The 14116-nt window shown below is 40.7% G+C and overlaps 1 protein-coding gene across 3 annotated transcripts in view; it reads right to left on the minus strand.

Annotated features, from left to right (window-relative positions):
• Positions 1-824: 824 nt before the first annotated feature.
• LOC105467976 (sprouty RTK signaling antagonist 3) overlaps positions 825-14116 on the minus strand; it is a 128298-nt gene continuing 115006 nt past the window's right edge. For 2 of the 3 annotated variants that reach the window (XM_011717822.3, XM_011717823.2), the window contains exons 2-3: positions 10355-10529; positions 825-4785 (exon numbers count right to left, since the gene is read on the minus strand). In XM_011717822.3, coding sequence (XP_011716124.1) covers positions 3813-4679 — 867 coding nt within the window. In that variant the 5' untranslated portion in view covers positions 4680-4785; positions 10355-10529 and the 3' untranslated portion in view covers positions 825-3812. Of the gene's footprint in view, positions 4786-8625; positions 10331-10354; positions 10530-14116 lie in introns of those variants that run through there. The other variant, XM_071088844.1, reaches the window with a different exon arrangement.

The raw sequence follows: 14116 nt of genomic DNA on the forward strand, positions 1-14116 counted from the left end.
GTTCAGAAAAAAATTGAATTAGTTTTCCCTGGCCAATAAAGATAAGACTAATAAACTCTTACCCTCTTTGGCACAAGTGAAACTACTCCCTTAATAGCTCTACGTCATAAGCTAAGAAATGGTAACTGGCTGCAAGCATGTTTTCAAAGTGAATACTGGAAAAATTTGTAATGCCACCATTTTGGGAGCAAGACAGCTAATACATAATGCCTGTAACTGTTGCTTTACCCTTAACATAGCAGCATACTTATTTTAACTCCTAGGTTGCAGATGGACCAGAGTTAGGTAAAGAATTATTCACCACTTGAGGCTTGTTACTCCAGAATGGTTTACATTGTGCTCCAGCCTTCTATATCTGATTCTGGAGCGTGGACCTGGGAGTCAGACACCCTATGTTCAAATCTTAGCTCTACCGTTTACAATTGTCACCTTTGGCAAGTCACTTAACCTCTCTGTGCTTCAGTTTTCTCATCTGTAAAATAGAGATTGGAATTATACCTATGTTGTAGAATTGTGAGGAATGAATGAGCTAATATAAATAATGTGCTAAAAATAGCGCTTAGCATATAGTAAACACTATGTAAGTGTTCACTATATTTATTATTGTAATTGTGATTAGGGAAGATGGGCTGGAACCACAGGAAAACTCTTGGCTGATGCCATATGAAATGTATCAAGGAACCAATACGTGGAAAGCAATAGAGTTAGGGACTAACAGATGATTTAACTGCAAAAAAATGCTAAGCAGGAAACACCCTCTAAATATTCCTGTTTATACAGGACATGACACAAAGTAGAAAAATAATGAAAACAGAGCCTCCCTGCAGGATTTAGAGTTCTTTCATATATATTTTAAATATACATGTGCAATACATTAAAATATATAGAGATGTGTGAATATATATTTACATATATATATATATATATAAAATCACAGAAGGGATACATATGCACACTCACTCACACGTCCATGCGCATACCCCAACAGGACCCATCTATATGTAAACCAGATGCAGTCCATATCAGGCCAACTTGGACACAAGTGAAAGCCCTGACTCAACAGCAGATTGCAGATTGCAACTGTATTTGAGTAACCCTTCAATTTCTTCTACCAAGTGTAAGGCCATTTAGAAACACACTGAGAAAGGCTCCTCTGGGTATATGGCAGAACCCAGGGCCCCTCTGGCAGTGCACAATTTGCCTGAGTTAGGACTGCAAGATTGGGATATCAAGGAGCTATCAAGGAGGAGGGGCTCATGTTATTTTGGGGCCTGAAACGAATAAGCAAACATCCATATAATAACTTTAGCTCCAGGAACAATGCACTAGTGTCAGAGAATCCTTAGATAACTGAGCTCTAAGCACATTTCAGGCAGAAGCAGAGAAGTGTGGTTGCTACTCATCACCATCCAGCTTGACCCAGAGAACTGGGCAGAGCTTTTAGGGGTAGATAAGTGTAAAGTACAATCAAGCAGACTTGTAAGATTAAAAAGTTACTTAAAATTGAAGGATCTGAAAGCAACATAAGAGGTTACAGGTATTGGTTTGGGTTTATAAATGTTCCAAGAAGCCTAACCTTATATATGGCACCATTTGCAGCAATATCATTAACATTATTAATAATCATCATAACATATTTATATATACAAAAATAGAGCAAAGCAATTCTAGAAGTGGAGGTGTAAGTGAAGGTGTGGGGCTCTGTGCAGCCCAAATGTCAGTACACTTCAGGAAGATTCAGAACCAACAAAAACTGAGTGGCACATATTTCCGTAATATGTATCCAACAAAGGGACATGGATGTCTCCTCTTCCCCTGTGTACGACTATACACTTGTCCCCACTTCTCCACCCTGCAACACACATCCATGCACACTCTAAAAGAGATGATCTATAAAGTTAGAGTCTGGAGGTCTTAAACTAAGTTGGAGCACCTTGATTTCAAGCAAGTGCCCTCAATCTCTGAATTCCTCAGTGAATTCTGGATTCACTTATAGATGGAAACTGTATAATTCTTGTGTCTTTAAGCAGCAGTCTTTAGGAGCCTGCCATCACCACTGCAGCTTTTTCCCATTGAAGGGGGTTCACAGCACAGGCTCTCTGTATTTTTTAAGAGAGAAGTCAGTTCTCTGAATTATACATCTTTCATCTCAGTTTTTCACTGTTGCTGAAATTTAAGTTCTCAGGCAGCTGCCAGTGCAGACAAGCCAGGAGCAAGCACAGTGTGTGCAGCAAAGAGTAGATGCAATGGCGAAGATACAGCTTGGTTAGGGCTTCTTTAAGCTTTTCTTTTCCACACTTGAGCTTCTACAAGGTGACAGAGCCAAAGGTGATGTCCACTGGGGGCAGCCTCAACGTCTGATAGTTAATTAGCTACCCACCATGCACTGGAGAAAGACCACCACACTAACTTGGCATGGTTTCTGAAAAGTAATTGAATGGGAATGGCTTTCTGTCACTGTTAATAGAGCCCTAGGAAAAAGTCCCATGACTCAATGTGGTACAGGGGTAAGAATACCGAACTAGGAGTCAGATAGCCTATATTCCAGTCCCAATTCTGCTGTTAACTCAGTGTGTGGCCTTGGGCAAGTCCCTTCCTATCTCCAGGCCTCAGTTTTCCCATCTGTAAAATATGGGCATTGAACTAGATTAATAGTTAAGATTCCTTCCAGCTCTAACATTTTATGACTTTTTATGTCCATTATTAACGCCTGAGCCATGCAGTCTCAGGGAAGTTAGCTTCTAAGAGAGAACATACCTCTGTATCCTTTGCTTTGTTCATTTAGCTATAAAGCACGTCTGCCTTTGGCACTTGGGTCAGACATACAAAGTTATGAGCATCCTGATTTACTGTCCTACTCAGCATGCTAGTGGAATCTGTCAGTACTATAAGTTGATTATTGAGAAAGGGAGAAAAACTCCAACTAGTTAAACCTGGAAATATAAGATAACTTTGCCGCATGTGCTCACAAACAGGTGAGAGTGATTGTGAGCACACACACACATCGGGATACAGACTATTGCTAGTGATCAGTTCATTACAGTAATCCATTTCCCTTAATAAAAATTAGTAAATACTATAGCATAGCAAAGTTTGGCGTCTAAGGAAACATCTATGGAAAAACAGCACTTTTGGACATGTTAGAGAAAGAGGGAAGGTAGAGAGACAAATACAGATCAAATGAGATAGAAAAACAGGCAGAGAAAGGATCAGTCTGAAAAAGAACGAAGGGAGAAGGAGAAACGGAGGAAGAAAGAGAAAAAGTAAAAGAGAGGGTGAGAATGAAGGTGAAAAGAATACAGAACAGAATAATGAAAGAGGAGAGAGGAATAAAGAAGGGCAGTAACAGGGAGAAGGGGTCATATTCCCTGGAAGGTTGAACGCTGTTCCACATGTACCTGTGAAAACCATCTTAGAAGAAAGCTTCCAAAGGCACAGCAGAAAACAGTGACGATCAGAGCCTGCATCGAGAGGTATTACACTGGGGAGCCCCTAAACCTCCACGTTGCTGGCCCTGTCAGTCCTCAGTGTTCAAACCTCATACCCATATATCACCTGAATTTGCCATGACAGCCATAAGGGCTGAGCTGGCAGGGTGTAAAGACTGAAGAGGAGTGGGATAGATACTGTGAGAAAGAACAAGGCATCCTGCACCAGGATGTACTTGGTCATTCCCCTGACACTGCCGGAACAAAAGAGGAGAGGCCCTAACTTTGGCTAGTTTGTCACTCCTTCCCTCTCCAAAGATGAGGCCTATGCATTACTGATGGGGGCTAGAAGGAGAAAAGCTCTGGATCCACCTTGCTGGAAGGTCATACAGACTTTTCCTGGGCCTTGGGGAAGGGTGCACTACCAGAAGAGATCTTTCTGCACACAGTGTTGGTGTGCCTCTTGCAGCGGCAGCCTGGTCGCCGGAGGCTATCGTAGCCCCGTTGGCACAGATGGAGGCATCCACGGGTAGGCAGGTAGCAGCACAGGCAGGGTAGGAAGAGGGAGATGAGGCTCATGGCTGCCCAGCGGACGAAGCAAGAACTAGGCCCACAAGAGCAGGGCTCATCAGCACAGTTGTCTTCATCATCAGTGGAGCAGTGGTAGAAGAGGCCCTTGACACAGCAGAGACAAGTGCCATAATCGAGGAGGCTCTCAGCAGAGCAAAGGCAACGCTGGTTGCACAGCCAGCAGGAGGGGAGAGGGCGAGCTGCTGTGCAGGGGACACACTTGCAGCGCCCACACTCCTCACAGATGAAGAGGTGCTCACTAGGGTGCCCTGCAGATTGCTCAGCTTCTCCCTTCAGAGCACCATCAGCCTTTGGGTGGACCCCTGCTCCAGGCTGGGTTCGGATGATGGACTGGCCTGAAGGTGAGGGTGTAATGCTGGCCAAGAGCCTTTGATCAGAGGCAGTGGTGCTATGAGACATTGAGCTGGCAATGCTAGATTGGCTCAGATGCTGAGGCAAGGGCTGCAGTTGATGGCACTGGCTGAGACTACGGGGGAGAGAAGTAGGCATGGTAGCCAGAGACCAATCAGACTTGTGGGTTTGCACAATAAGGGAAGGGCTTGAGAGGGCCTGTTTACAGGGGGCTGGAGGCCGTTCCACATAGTCATTGCTAGCATGAGTAGAGCGCAGCTGTTCAATAGGCAGAATTTGTTGAAAATCATCTGTCACCGCAGCATCCATTTTGCCTTGATTTTTAAGCTCTGAGTGGTTTTAAGCCAGGGTGGCACTTATGGTGATAAAAAGGAGCCCTTGTAGTTACATGGATCTCAGGGCACATGAGAAAATCCTAGGAGAGAAGGCATAAAAACAGTAAATGAGAACACACAGGCATAAGTACTTTGCAAGAAACCAACAAAGCTCAGGCCCTATCACCACCGCTACCTTCAATTGCTTTATAGTAATCTTCATGCTACACATTTATTCTGTAATTAACCTCACTTACTTCTTTATAGGCCAATCTGATCATCCCATCCAGACTATAAAGAAGTTTGGGAACAAAGATCAGGTAGTTGATTCTTTTTGTATTCCATCAAATGCCTAGTTTCATAGGAGCAGCTAGCTCATTCAGGTATTTGCTAGCAGAGACATCCAAGCCTTGGGTATCAGAATTTTAATACAAATGGAACCTAGTATTACATGCAAAGGCTATTTTCTGAAGCAATGCTGAAGGAAAAGAGAAAGCCTCAAAAGTCTCCCATGAGAAGTTGCTCATATATATATATATATAACCAATCAAAATTATCTTTTCAGTGTGAATTTATGATAAGCAGTAATACACAGATAAGAAAGGACATTACTTTATTCAGTGAATACAGGCAAGCAAGGAGAATGCAATAAAGGCAGAGATACAGCAAACACACAGAGGGTAGGAATTAAGCTGTCTGCAGTGTAGGAGAAAAAAAAAGGCTTCCCAAGAGTATAAGGAAGCCAAGACTAATCATCTTGCAGTTCTCCTCACCTTACTGGCTGCTTTAACTTACTAAGGAAGTGATTCTTTTTAAATAGAATGGAGGCTCTAGAATCAAGCTTTCGTACACATGGGATTAATACTGGGGATCAAGGAACTATAGAAGACAAGTCCTGAATTATTTCAAAAATCATCTGTAATTATACCTATTACTATCCTAAGTCAACTCCATATTGATGGGATTTACCAAGCAGAATCTGCTTGGACTTCTTTTCTGTATCACTACCTTACACAATAAACTGACTTTCTTAAAGGACAGTGGCATTCTTATACCATCTTTAAGCTAAGTTGAATATCTAGAAAGTATATGCTTGTATTTCCTTTGTACCGTAGTCAGGAAGAGGTGGTTGGTCATTCCCTGAAGGATTTTACCACCCCTAGAACTAATGATGATGACCATGGGGAAAATATTGTACAAATAGTAGACTGCTGTATCACACCACTTAGAAGACTGAAGAGCCAAAGAGGTGTAAATGAGGAAACCTAAACACAAATCCAGGAAATATCCTGGAGGCATTAGGACCTAGCAAAACACTAGCATGAATAAAGTATATATTTGAGATCCATCAGATTTCAGGCCTCCTCAAAATAGATCAATTACTCACACTACTGTATGTGATGGATAGCTTGAATGAGTAATAGAAATGAACAAGTGAGAGAGGATGGTGCTTGATTAGGTTTCCATAAGCAAGCAAACATGACACTGAAATGGGCCCAAAGCTCAGTAACAGGAAAAACGACTCAGTGGCTAATAATATGACCAGACTCAGTTGACTTTTGAGGCTATATCCTCATGCAAACCTGATTAGCTGAATTTACATCTGTTCATTATTTGAAAAGATTTAATTTGGTTAAAAATAACCTTTTTTGGCATATCACATCAAAGAACCAGTCTGACAAAAATTTCACGTTTTAACTAGTTGTTTTGGTGTTAAATAAATGCATCATAACAGAATGCAAATAAATATTATGGAAACTCTCAGACTCAAATATTTATGTCACTTTTGTCAAATCACTTGCTTTCTTTGGACCTCAGTTTCACTATCTATGTGAAACTGAAGGATATGTGAAGTGAACAAGGTGATCTTGAAGGACCTTGAGCCATTATGGTCTGTATTTCTTTCTATAACTATACAATTTTCTAAACTATTTCTTTTCATTCATATCTTCTATATCTTCAAGTCCTTGAGGGTAAGGTGGGCAATGTGCCCTTATTTATTTGGGTATTCAAAAGCAAAATGTATGTTTCCTTTATTTACTTGCACTCAAAGGCTCATGCAACCTGCCACCTCTACCTTTGCTGTATCTTTATAGATTCATAGTCTCAGCATTGGAAAGGAACTGGCAACTTTCATGTAGACACCCAAATAAAAAAGGACACATTGTTCATTTGGCTTGGAGGGTATGTAGATGTAGGAACTTGGGACTGGGAAGAGTCTTTTGACAAATTTATGAGAAATATATTTATGTCCCATTGATCAGCTAAAGAATATGTAGAGCCCTGCAAATCCTTTGTACTGTAAGAACAATAATATACATGCTGAATGCGGTTTAGACTAATTGATTTCCCAAAAGAAACTAGATTCAAAACATATTGAAAATTCCAGGAAGCAATAATTTAAAGGAAGGTATACAAGGTCTTAAAGTTACAGGAGATAAACAGGTGAGATTCCAAAGACAGGATTCTAGGGATGTCACTAGGTACCTCAGGGACATGCCCAAAAGGTTGAGAGTTAATCTGTGAGGAATCTAGGTCATAATATAAATGACTCAGAAACAATAATGAGAATTATGTTCAAAGGGGACCAGAAGGGTACATGGTGTTTAGGTTGAAAAGTTGTATTTCAATATTGATTATATTTCTGCAAGACTGATAAATTGAGATGCTTGGTTGGATGATTAAAGGAAGCTGTGGGCATCAGTCTGAAATAATGATGTACTGTCTTGCCTACAAGTAAGGGGACTGACAGGATGAACTTAGAAGGTTTCTTCCTGCTCTGTAGAATCTTTTATTCAAATGGACTCTGGGATCTAATGTGGGAGACCTGCAATAAGTGGACAGTAGGACCTGAATAAAATCAGAGTGTTGAGTAGGATTTAAGGATTGAATGACAATAAATTGGTTGCCATTCAGGATGTGCTGAATCTGATCTGGCTAACAGGATGAACTGAAATAGATACTGTACAGGAAGGTAAGAGAGAAAAATATGTTGAGAAAGGAACAGGCAAGACACTGCCGTAGCACATAGGCTAGATGAAAAACTACCACTACATGAATGTTTATGATTCAGAAATCCACCCACTAAAGAGCCATTCATTGTGAGTAGCAACAGTTAAGAAACTGACTGTGCAGTTGGCCAATTCCATATTCTATCGAATGAGAGAGAGAGAGAGAGAGAATGTACACATCACATATTATTAAATAAGAGCAAAGGTGATTACAGGTCTTGGCTGCACATTGATGGGATCTAGTGATTTTTGTCACGTAGTGCCTCTGCAGTAATGAATGATGCATTGTAAACCCACTCCCATCACAGTCTCTCTGGCCAGGTGCTCATAGCTTTCTAAACAGTTTTTCTGTAGCCCTGAATTTGCCATGTTCAACCTAAAAAATTTTTCTTTTCTTATGCCAATTTAGGGACTAGAAAGCTAAGCCCATTCAAGAAATGCTAATGTTTGTTAATGAAAGAAAATGTATTTTCTCCCTGGAACCTAAAATCTGCCATGTTGAGAATAAAGTTGAAAACTTTCCTATCGAAAGCCCTTCTACGCTAACACCTTAAGACAGTTCTGATTTCTATGGTAAATCCTTTCTGATACAGTATGACTCAATGTTGATTTCAAAGAAGAGTGGGGAAGAGGAGATCCTGGCTCTTGTTTTCTCCCACTCCCGTGGGTTCAATGCTGTTTTGTACCTTACTGTGTAACGGCTCTTAGGTGTGTTGCTTTTTTCTATGCTCTGCTGTTATATACACTCCTTCTCAGAATAACTGAAAGCAAACATAGGGGGAATTTCTGCTTTGGCTTTATATGTTTTCTTAGTTCTACTGTACCAAAGTCTGCTCTCTAAAAATCCCTCTCTGTGCAAAAGCATTTGCATCTCTATCAAAGCACTCCCCCCTTACAAATACCAAGTTGTATATAGTTTACATTACTAACCTCTCTGCCACTGACTGGGCCTCCCTCCTACCGCATACATCTTGTTGGAGCTGCCAGGTTCTCACCACATTTAACTCTTAACTTGTCACTTTGCTACCCTAGTCCTATTCATTACTTTAATGGTTTCATTAAGACTCATAGCAGTTTATTTCAAACCAGGGAGTCTTGCAGTTTTAAGACCTTGAATTTTAAAAGATATAGGTCTTTTAGTGATGAATGATACAGGGAAAAGTTGTAAAATACCAAATGAATTCACATACTTCTAATCCTGAGGAAAAGTCTAAGAAGAAGCTGGTTGTTCATTTAAGAAGTAGGAATTTTTTTAAAAAACTCAAATCCTTTTACATGACACAAGAAATTTAAGTTCTAGTCCTAATGCTAGCTCTACTTTGCTGTGTGGCTGTAGGCAAATGATCTCCGTTCTGGTCCTGTTTCTTCATCTGCAAAATAAAAGGAGGGTTTTTAAAGGCCTTTCTTGTCCAGATGCTCTAAATTTTAAGTTGGGTGTGTTGGTTGCATTTCTCTGTTTCAATAGTCTTTAAGGAAGAATTAGTCTCCTTTCCTTTTGGTTCTTTACTTCCTCACTACTCAACTCCTCAATTCTTAAAAAAAATCTTCAAATCTAAGTCACTCAGATCACTATCTAGACTGTTTCACAGCTAGAGAGACCTAAAAACAGAACACAAAGAGACAAATATATAGAATGTTATAGTAATGTATTTGTACATGTTTGTTTACAGGCAAGGAGAGCAAGACCAATATTTCATTGTGGATAAAATGCTAGCCTGTGCCTTACTTGTATTTATGAATGCAGTCGACTTTTTGGAAACATGATTTAACACCTGGTATATCCAAATTCATGTGATAACACATCATGATACAGTGAGGTTTTAATATTCCCAGAAAAGCAACAATAGTTTCCATTTCAAAATAGAGTTTCTGCTTAAGAGTTCAAGGTCTGTTTTCTGTTCATCCAACTTGGTTTGCAGCATGCAGAGGTGAATGATAATTATAATTAGTTAGCTTCATGGAAGTGAGTGTGCAGTAAACCATTGCCCTAGGTCGTATCAAATGCCTATTGGCTAAGTAGACGTGCTCACAGGTTCTCACTTTTGACAACATTTCCATATGCCACACAGCGACGTGTGCACACGTACCCAGGCACGGATCCACAGATTTCTAAATCACTGCTCTGACTCAATGTAAGTGGGGGGTTATGCCGTGTCAGCTTGCGCCATGTCTACCCAGGGCAAGGTGATGTGATGAAATCTGAACGATGCACAGCCCAGACTTGTGAGCCAATAGCAGGCTAGCCCCATGCTGACAGGATGCCCGCTGGGCAGCCAGACTGGCCTTAGCACGGGCTCTTTCTCTGTCCTCAGCTTGGGTGGTTAGGCTGCGTTTTGAAGGGTTTAGGCAAGTACCAAAATGCATTTAAAGGTTAACAGGCTAGAAATTAAATTGACATTCGCCTACAAAAATATTATTTTGAAGTTCTATTTTGATTTACACATTTCTAATATGGATAGTTTTCTGCAAGAGCTGGTTTATTTAAATATCATTTAAAGGGTTTTCATTTTATTTTATCCATGCGCTTGCGCGCGCGCGCGCAAGCGCGCGTACACACACGCACACACAGAGACAGCACAGGATGGCTGGAATGAATGGCAATCTGTGCATTGCATAGAAAGAATTCTGGGTTTTTAAAGAGCTAATTTCTATGGCTTACCTTGAGGAAAGGGCTTATCCATGCTGAGAAAAGCAGAAGAACTAATGCCCCATCTGGCTGAAAGGATCTCTTCTCCTCAGTCTTTAGGTTTCTCCACCTCTCTTCCGAAAGTCTGAATGAAAACTCCTTCACTGGCAGACAGTGGAGCCAGAAACAGAGATAGTTCTGTCTTGTTCTTTGACACAGCAGAGAAAACAGAAAATAAAACGAAACAAAACAAAACAAAAACAAAAAAACGGGGGAGGGGAGAGTCAAACCTGTAGTGGCATATGCTTTGTATAGATTTTACAGGCAGATCTAAATCTTGATGCACGTATTCCCCAAAGAAAGCTCAGCAGGGTAAGTTGTTCACCTCCTCCTCTTTCTCCTCCTCCTCCTCTTTCTCCTCCTCCTCCGCCTCTTCTTTCTCCTCCTCCTCCGCCTCTTTCTCCTCCCCCTTCTCCTCCTCCTCCTGTTTCTTTTCCCCCTCCTCCTCCAGTATTTTCCTTCCCCTCCTCTTGCCCTCCCCTTTCCCTCCTCCCCTTCTTCCTCCTTTACCTCCTCCCCCTCCTTCTCTTTTGCCTTCGCCTCCGCCTCCACCTCGGCCTCCCTCTCCTCCAATCTGACAGATGAACCGAAGCAGCAGAAACTGCAGTTGTAGACACAGGGTATCTCAACGGAGCAATAGATACCGGCAGTGTGTGATTATTTATATGGCTCAGGGTGTGTTGGTATATAATCTGCAGTGGGGGCAGGGAGTGAGGTTGCAGTGTGTTCAGCTTAGCTAGCTGGCTGTTTTGTGAATGTAGATGATTTCTGGAGGTCTTGTGAATGGGTTATAGCAGAGGATGGGAAAGAAGGGATTTATTGCTCCTTGTTATAATTTCTTTCTCTCCCCCTCGCCCCCGCCCCGGTGTCGTTTGCTTTCCCGGAGCTGTAGCTCTTAATGCTTGGCTAAGTGGCGTCATCCAGATGAAATTGAATCGACCCATTAAAACTCCCCATAGGAATCTCTGTATCCGGTCCCTGGGTAATGACTGAAACAAAATGTAAAGGAACGTGGGGGTGGGGTGGAGAGTAACAATTTTAAGGAGGTCTCATTTAAATATGTTTGCCAATCACATTTCTACCAATCTACTCAGCCTATGCGCAGTGATTGCAGCTTCAATAAAATGAAGAGAAAGAGCTTCTCCTTTGTTTAAGGGTTCCTCCCACCTCTTTTCCTCATCTGTTCCCACTTTTTCCAGCCCTAATGATTGTCCATCCATTGCCACTGGGAAACCATTACCCAACCTACTTTCCCTTTAGCATGGCATGCATTCAACAACAAATATTTATTAACTGCCTTCCTTTGTGCTAGGTGTTGTGAATTCAATAAGGAGGACAGGCAGCATTCCTGCCTTCATGGAGCCTCCCTGGGACTGAAAATAAAGCAGCCTTGGACATTTTCTCTTAAAGCCAAGGACAAAGCTTTCTGTAAATTACCCTCAGTCCACTGTTTAATTCAATAGGAAAGGATCTTTCTTCTGGGCATCCAGACAGAAGCACTTGGATGACAGCAAGCTTTATATTTAAAATAAAGGAGATCTGATTTCAAGTCCTATTTCAACGGACAAGTGGCAGGAGCTTGGCCATCAACATTCTTAGGATGCTTTGGTTACCTCATCTATAAAATTGAGATGGTAAATGGTGACAGTTCAGAGTAAAACAAACTGTGAGTCAGGAAACTGAGATTCTTAATCTTATTCTGACTCCTTGTGTGACCTTAGCAATTTACTTCCCCTCTAGAGTGTCAATTTTTACATTAACATGAGAGGATCTGATTAGGTAATTGCTAACGTCCTTTCTAACTCTGACACTCTGTCATTTACCCTCTCTCAGATGTGTTAAGAAGACAAAAGAAAGCATGAGATTAAAAAAAGTACAGTTGTGGTGTGGGTCTGCATGCTCCTGTGTGTATGTATGTGTTTAAGGTGCTCCAAACAGTTGTGATTACGTATATATGTATATGTGTGTGTGCGTGCGTGCATGCCTGTGTATGTGTGTGTGTGTAACTTCTAAACAAATGCAGCTCTCTTTTTCCATTTGGAATTTCTAGTCAAGAGATTTTCCTACGTAAATTCTCTTTTGTGGCTCATACCTTTTCCTTACTCTTAACGTTGGCTTGAGCTTATCAAGATCATGAAAACCCTTAAAGCTAAACTGTAGGTTCATCTACAGAAGAAAATATACTTGCTGATATATTTATTCACCCACTTATTCAACAAATATTTATTGCACATTAACTATGTGTCAAGCACTGTACTAACTAGATTCAGGTCAAACAGATCAGGGTTCAAATTTTTGTTCCTCAACCTGGGAGCTACCTCACTTTAGGCAATTCAATTCACCTCTCTGGCATATAGCAAGCACCCCATGAATAGTAGCTATGAATGTTAAGAAATTGTTCTTGCTCTAATGTAACCCATAGGAGAGGCAACAGATGATTTCAATTTGAAGCCCTTTTATTTTTTAAAATCTAACTTTAAAGTAGAATAGCTGGGTTGCCTAATTCCTTTCCCTCCTTTACTCTGTGGGCCTATATTAAGGCAACAATGAAAACAATTGGGATTATTCAACCTTCTTACCTCTTAGGATTATACCCATGACAAAAAAAAAAGTTAAATTGATGATCATTCATTCATTCAGCCATGCCTGGTATGGGCCACTTACTAAAGGCTAGTAATTCAACAGTTAGATTTCCTGCACTCCTGGAATTGACATTCAAGTGTGCAGGGTGACATGTTTACTCTTTGCCAGGTGCTGTTCTATGAATTTTACATGTTTTAACCTATTTAATTCTCATAACAAACCTGTGAGGTACATTTATGAATTGTACTGATTTTTAAAATGAGAAACCAAGGTCCAAAGACCTCAAGTAACTTGTCCAAGTTAATTTGCAATTTGCAGATCTAGGATTTTAACTCAGGCTGACACTCCAGAGCTTGTACTTTTAACCACTATACCACAGTATCAAAACATCTGCAAATCCCTTCAGGGATTTTTGTTCTAACTTTTTAAAATTATTTGGTAAATGCTATGGTCTGAATATTTGTGTCTCTCCAAAATTCCTATGTTGAAACCTCTCCACCAATATGATAATATTAGGAGGTGGGGCCTTTGGGAGGTGATTAAATAATGTACGTGGAGCCCTCATGAATGGGATTAGTTCTCTTATAAAAGAGGCCCCAAATACCTGCCTTGCCATTTCCATCACGTGAGGACACAGCAAGAAGGCACTGTCTATGAGGAAGTACGACTCCCCCAGACATTGCTAACACCTTAATCTTGGACTTCCCAGCCTTTACAACTGTAAGAAATACATTTCTGTTGTTTATAAGTTATCTTGTCAAAGGTGTTTTGTTACAGTAGCCCAGTAAGACTAAGATAATATTCCTGGATATTTTATAGGCCTAGCAGTCACTTATTGCAGGAAAAGCCTTGCCTAATCAACTGTCTGTTCAAAAGACTAGTTTAGAACAGATTTGTCCTCTTCTTTGTGATCCAGAGGCCCCCTTTGTGCTTACCACCATTGCAGAACTTATCACCCTTTATTATAATTGTCTGTCTCCCAATTTAGACAGTGATCTCTTTGAGGGCAGATATAATATTTATTATATTTGTCTTCACTGCACATCCCCAAAGCCTAGCATACTGATCACTAAATTAATACTTATTGAATGAATGGATAACCAGTTTTTGGAAATCAACATGAATATCTTTATTTGTTCTTTAAGCTGTTTT

This window comes from Macaca nemestrina, chromosome X (genome assembly GCF_043159975.1).
Source record: "Macaca nemestrina isolate mMacNem1 chromosome X, mMacNem.hap1, whole genome shotgun sequence".
Lineage (NCBI taxonomy): Eukaryota > Metazoa > Chordata > Mammalia > Primates > Cercopithecidae > Macaca > Macaca nemestrina.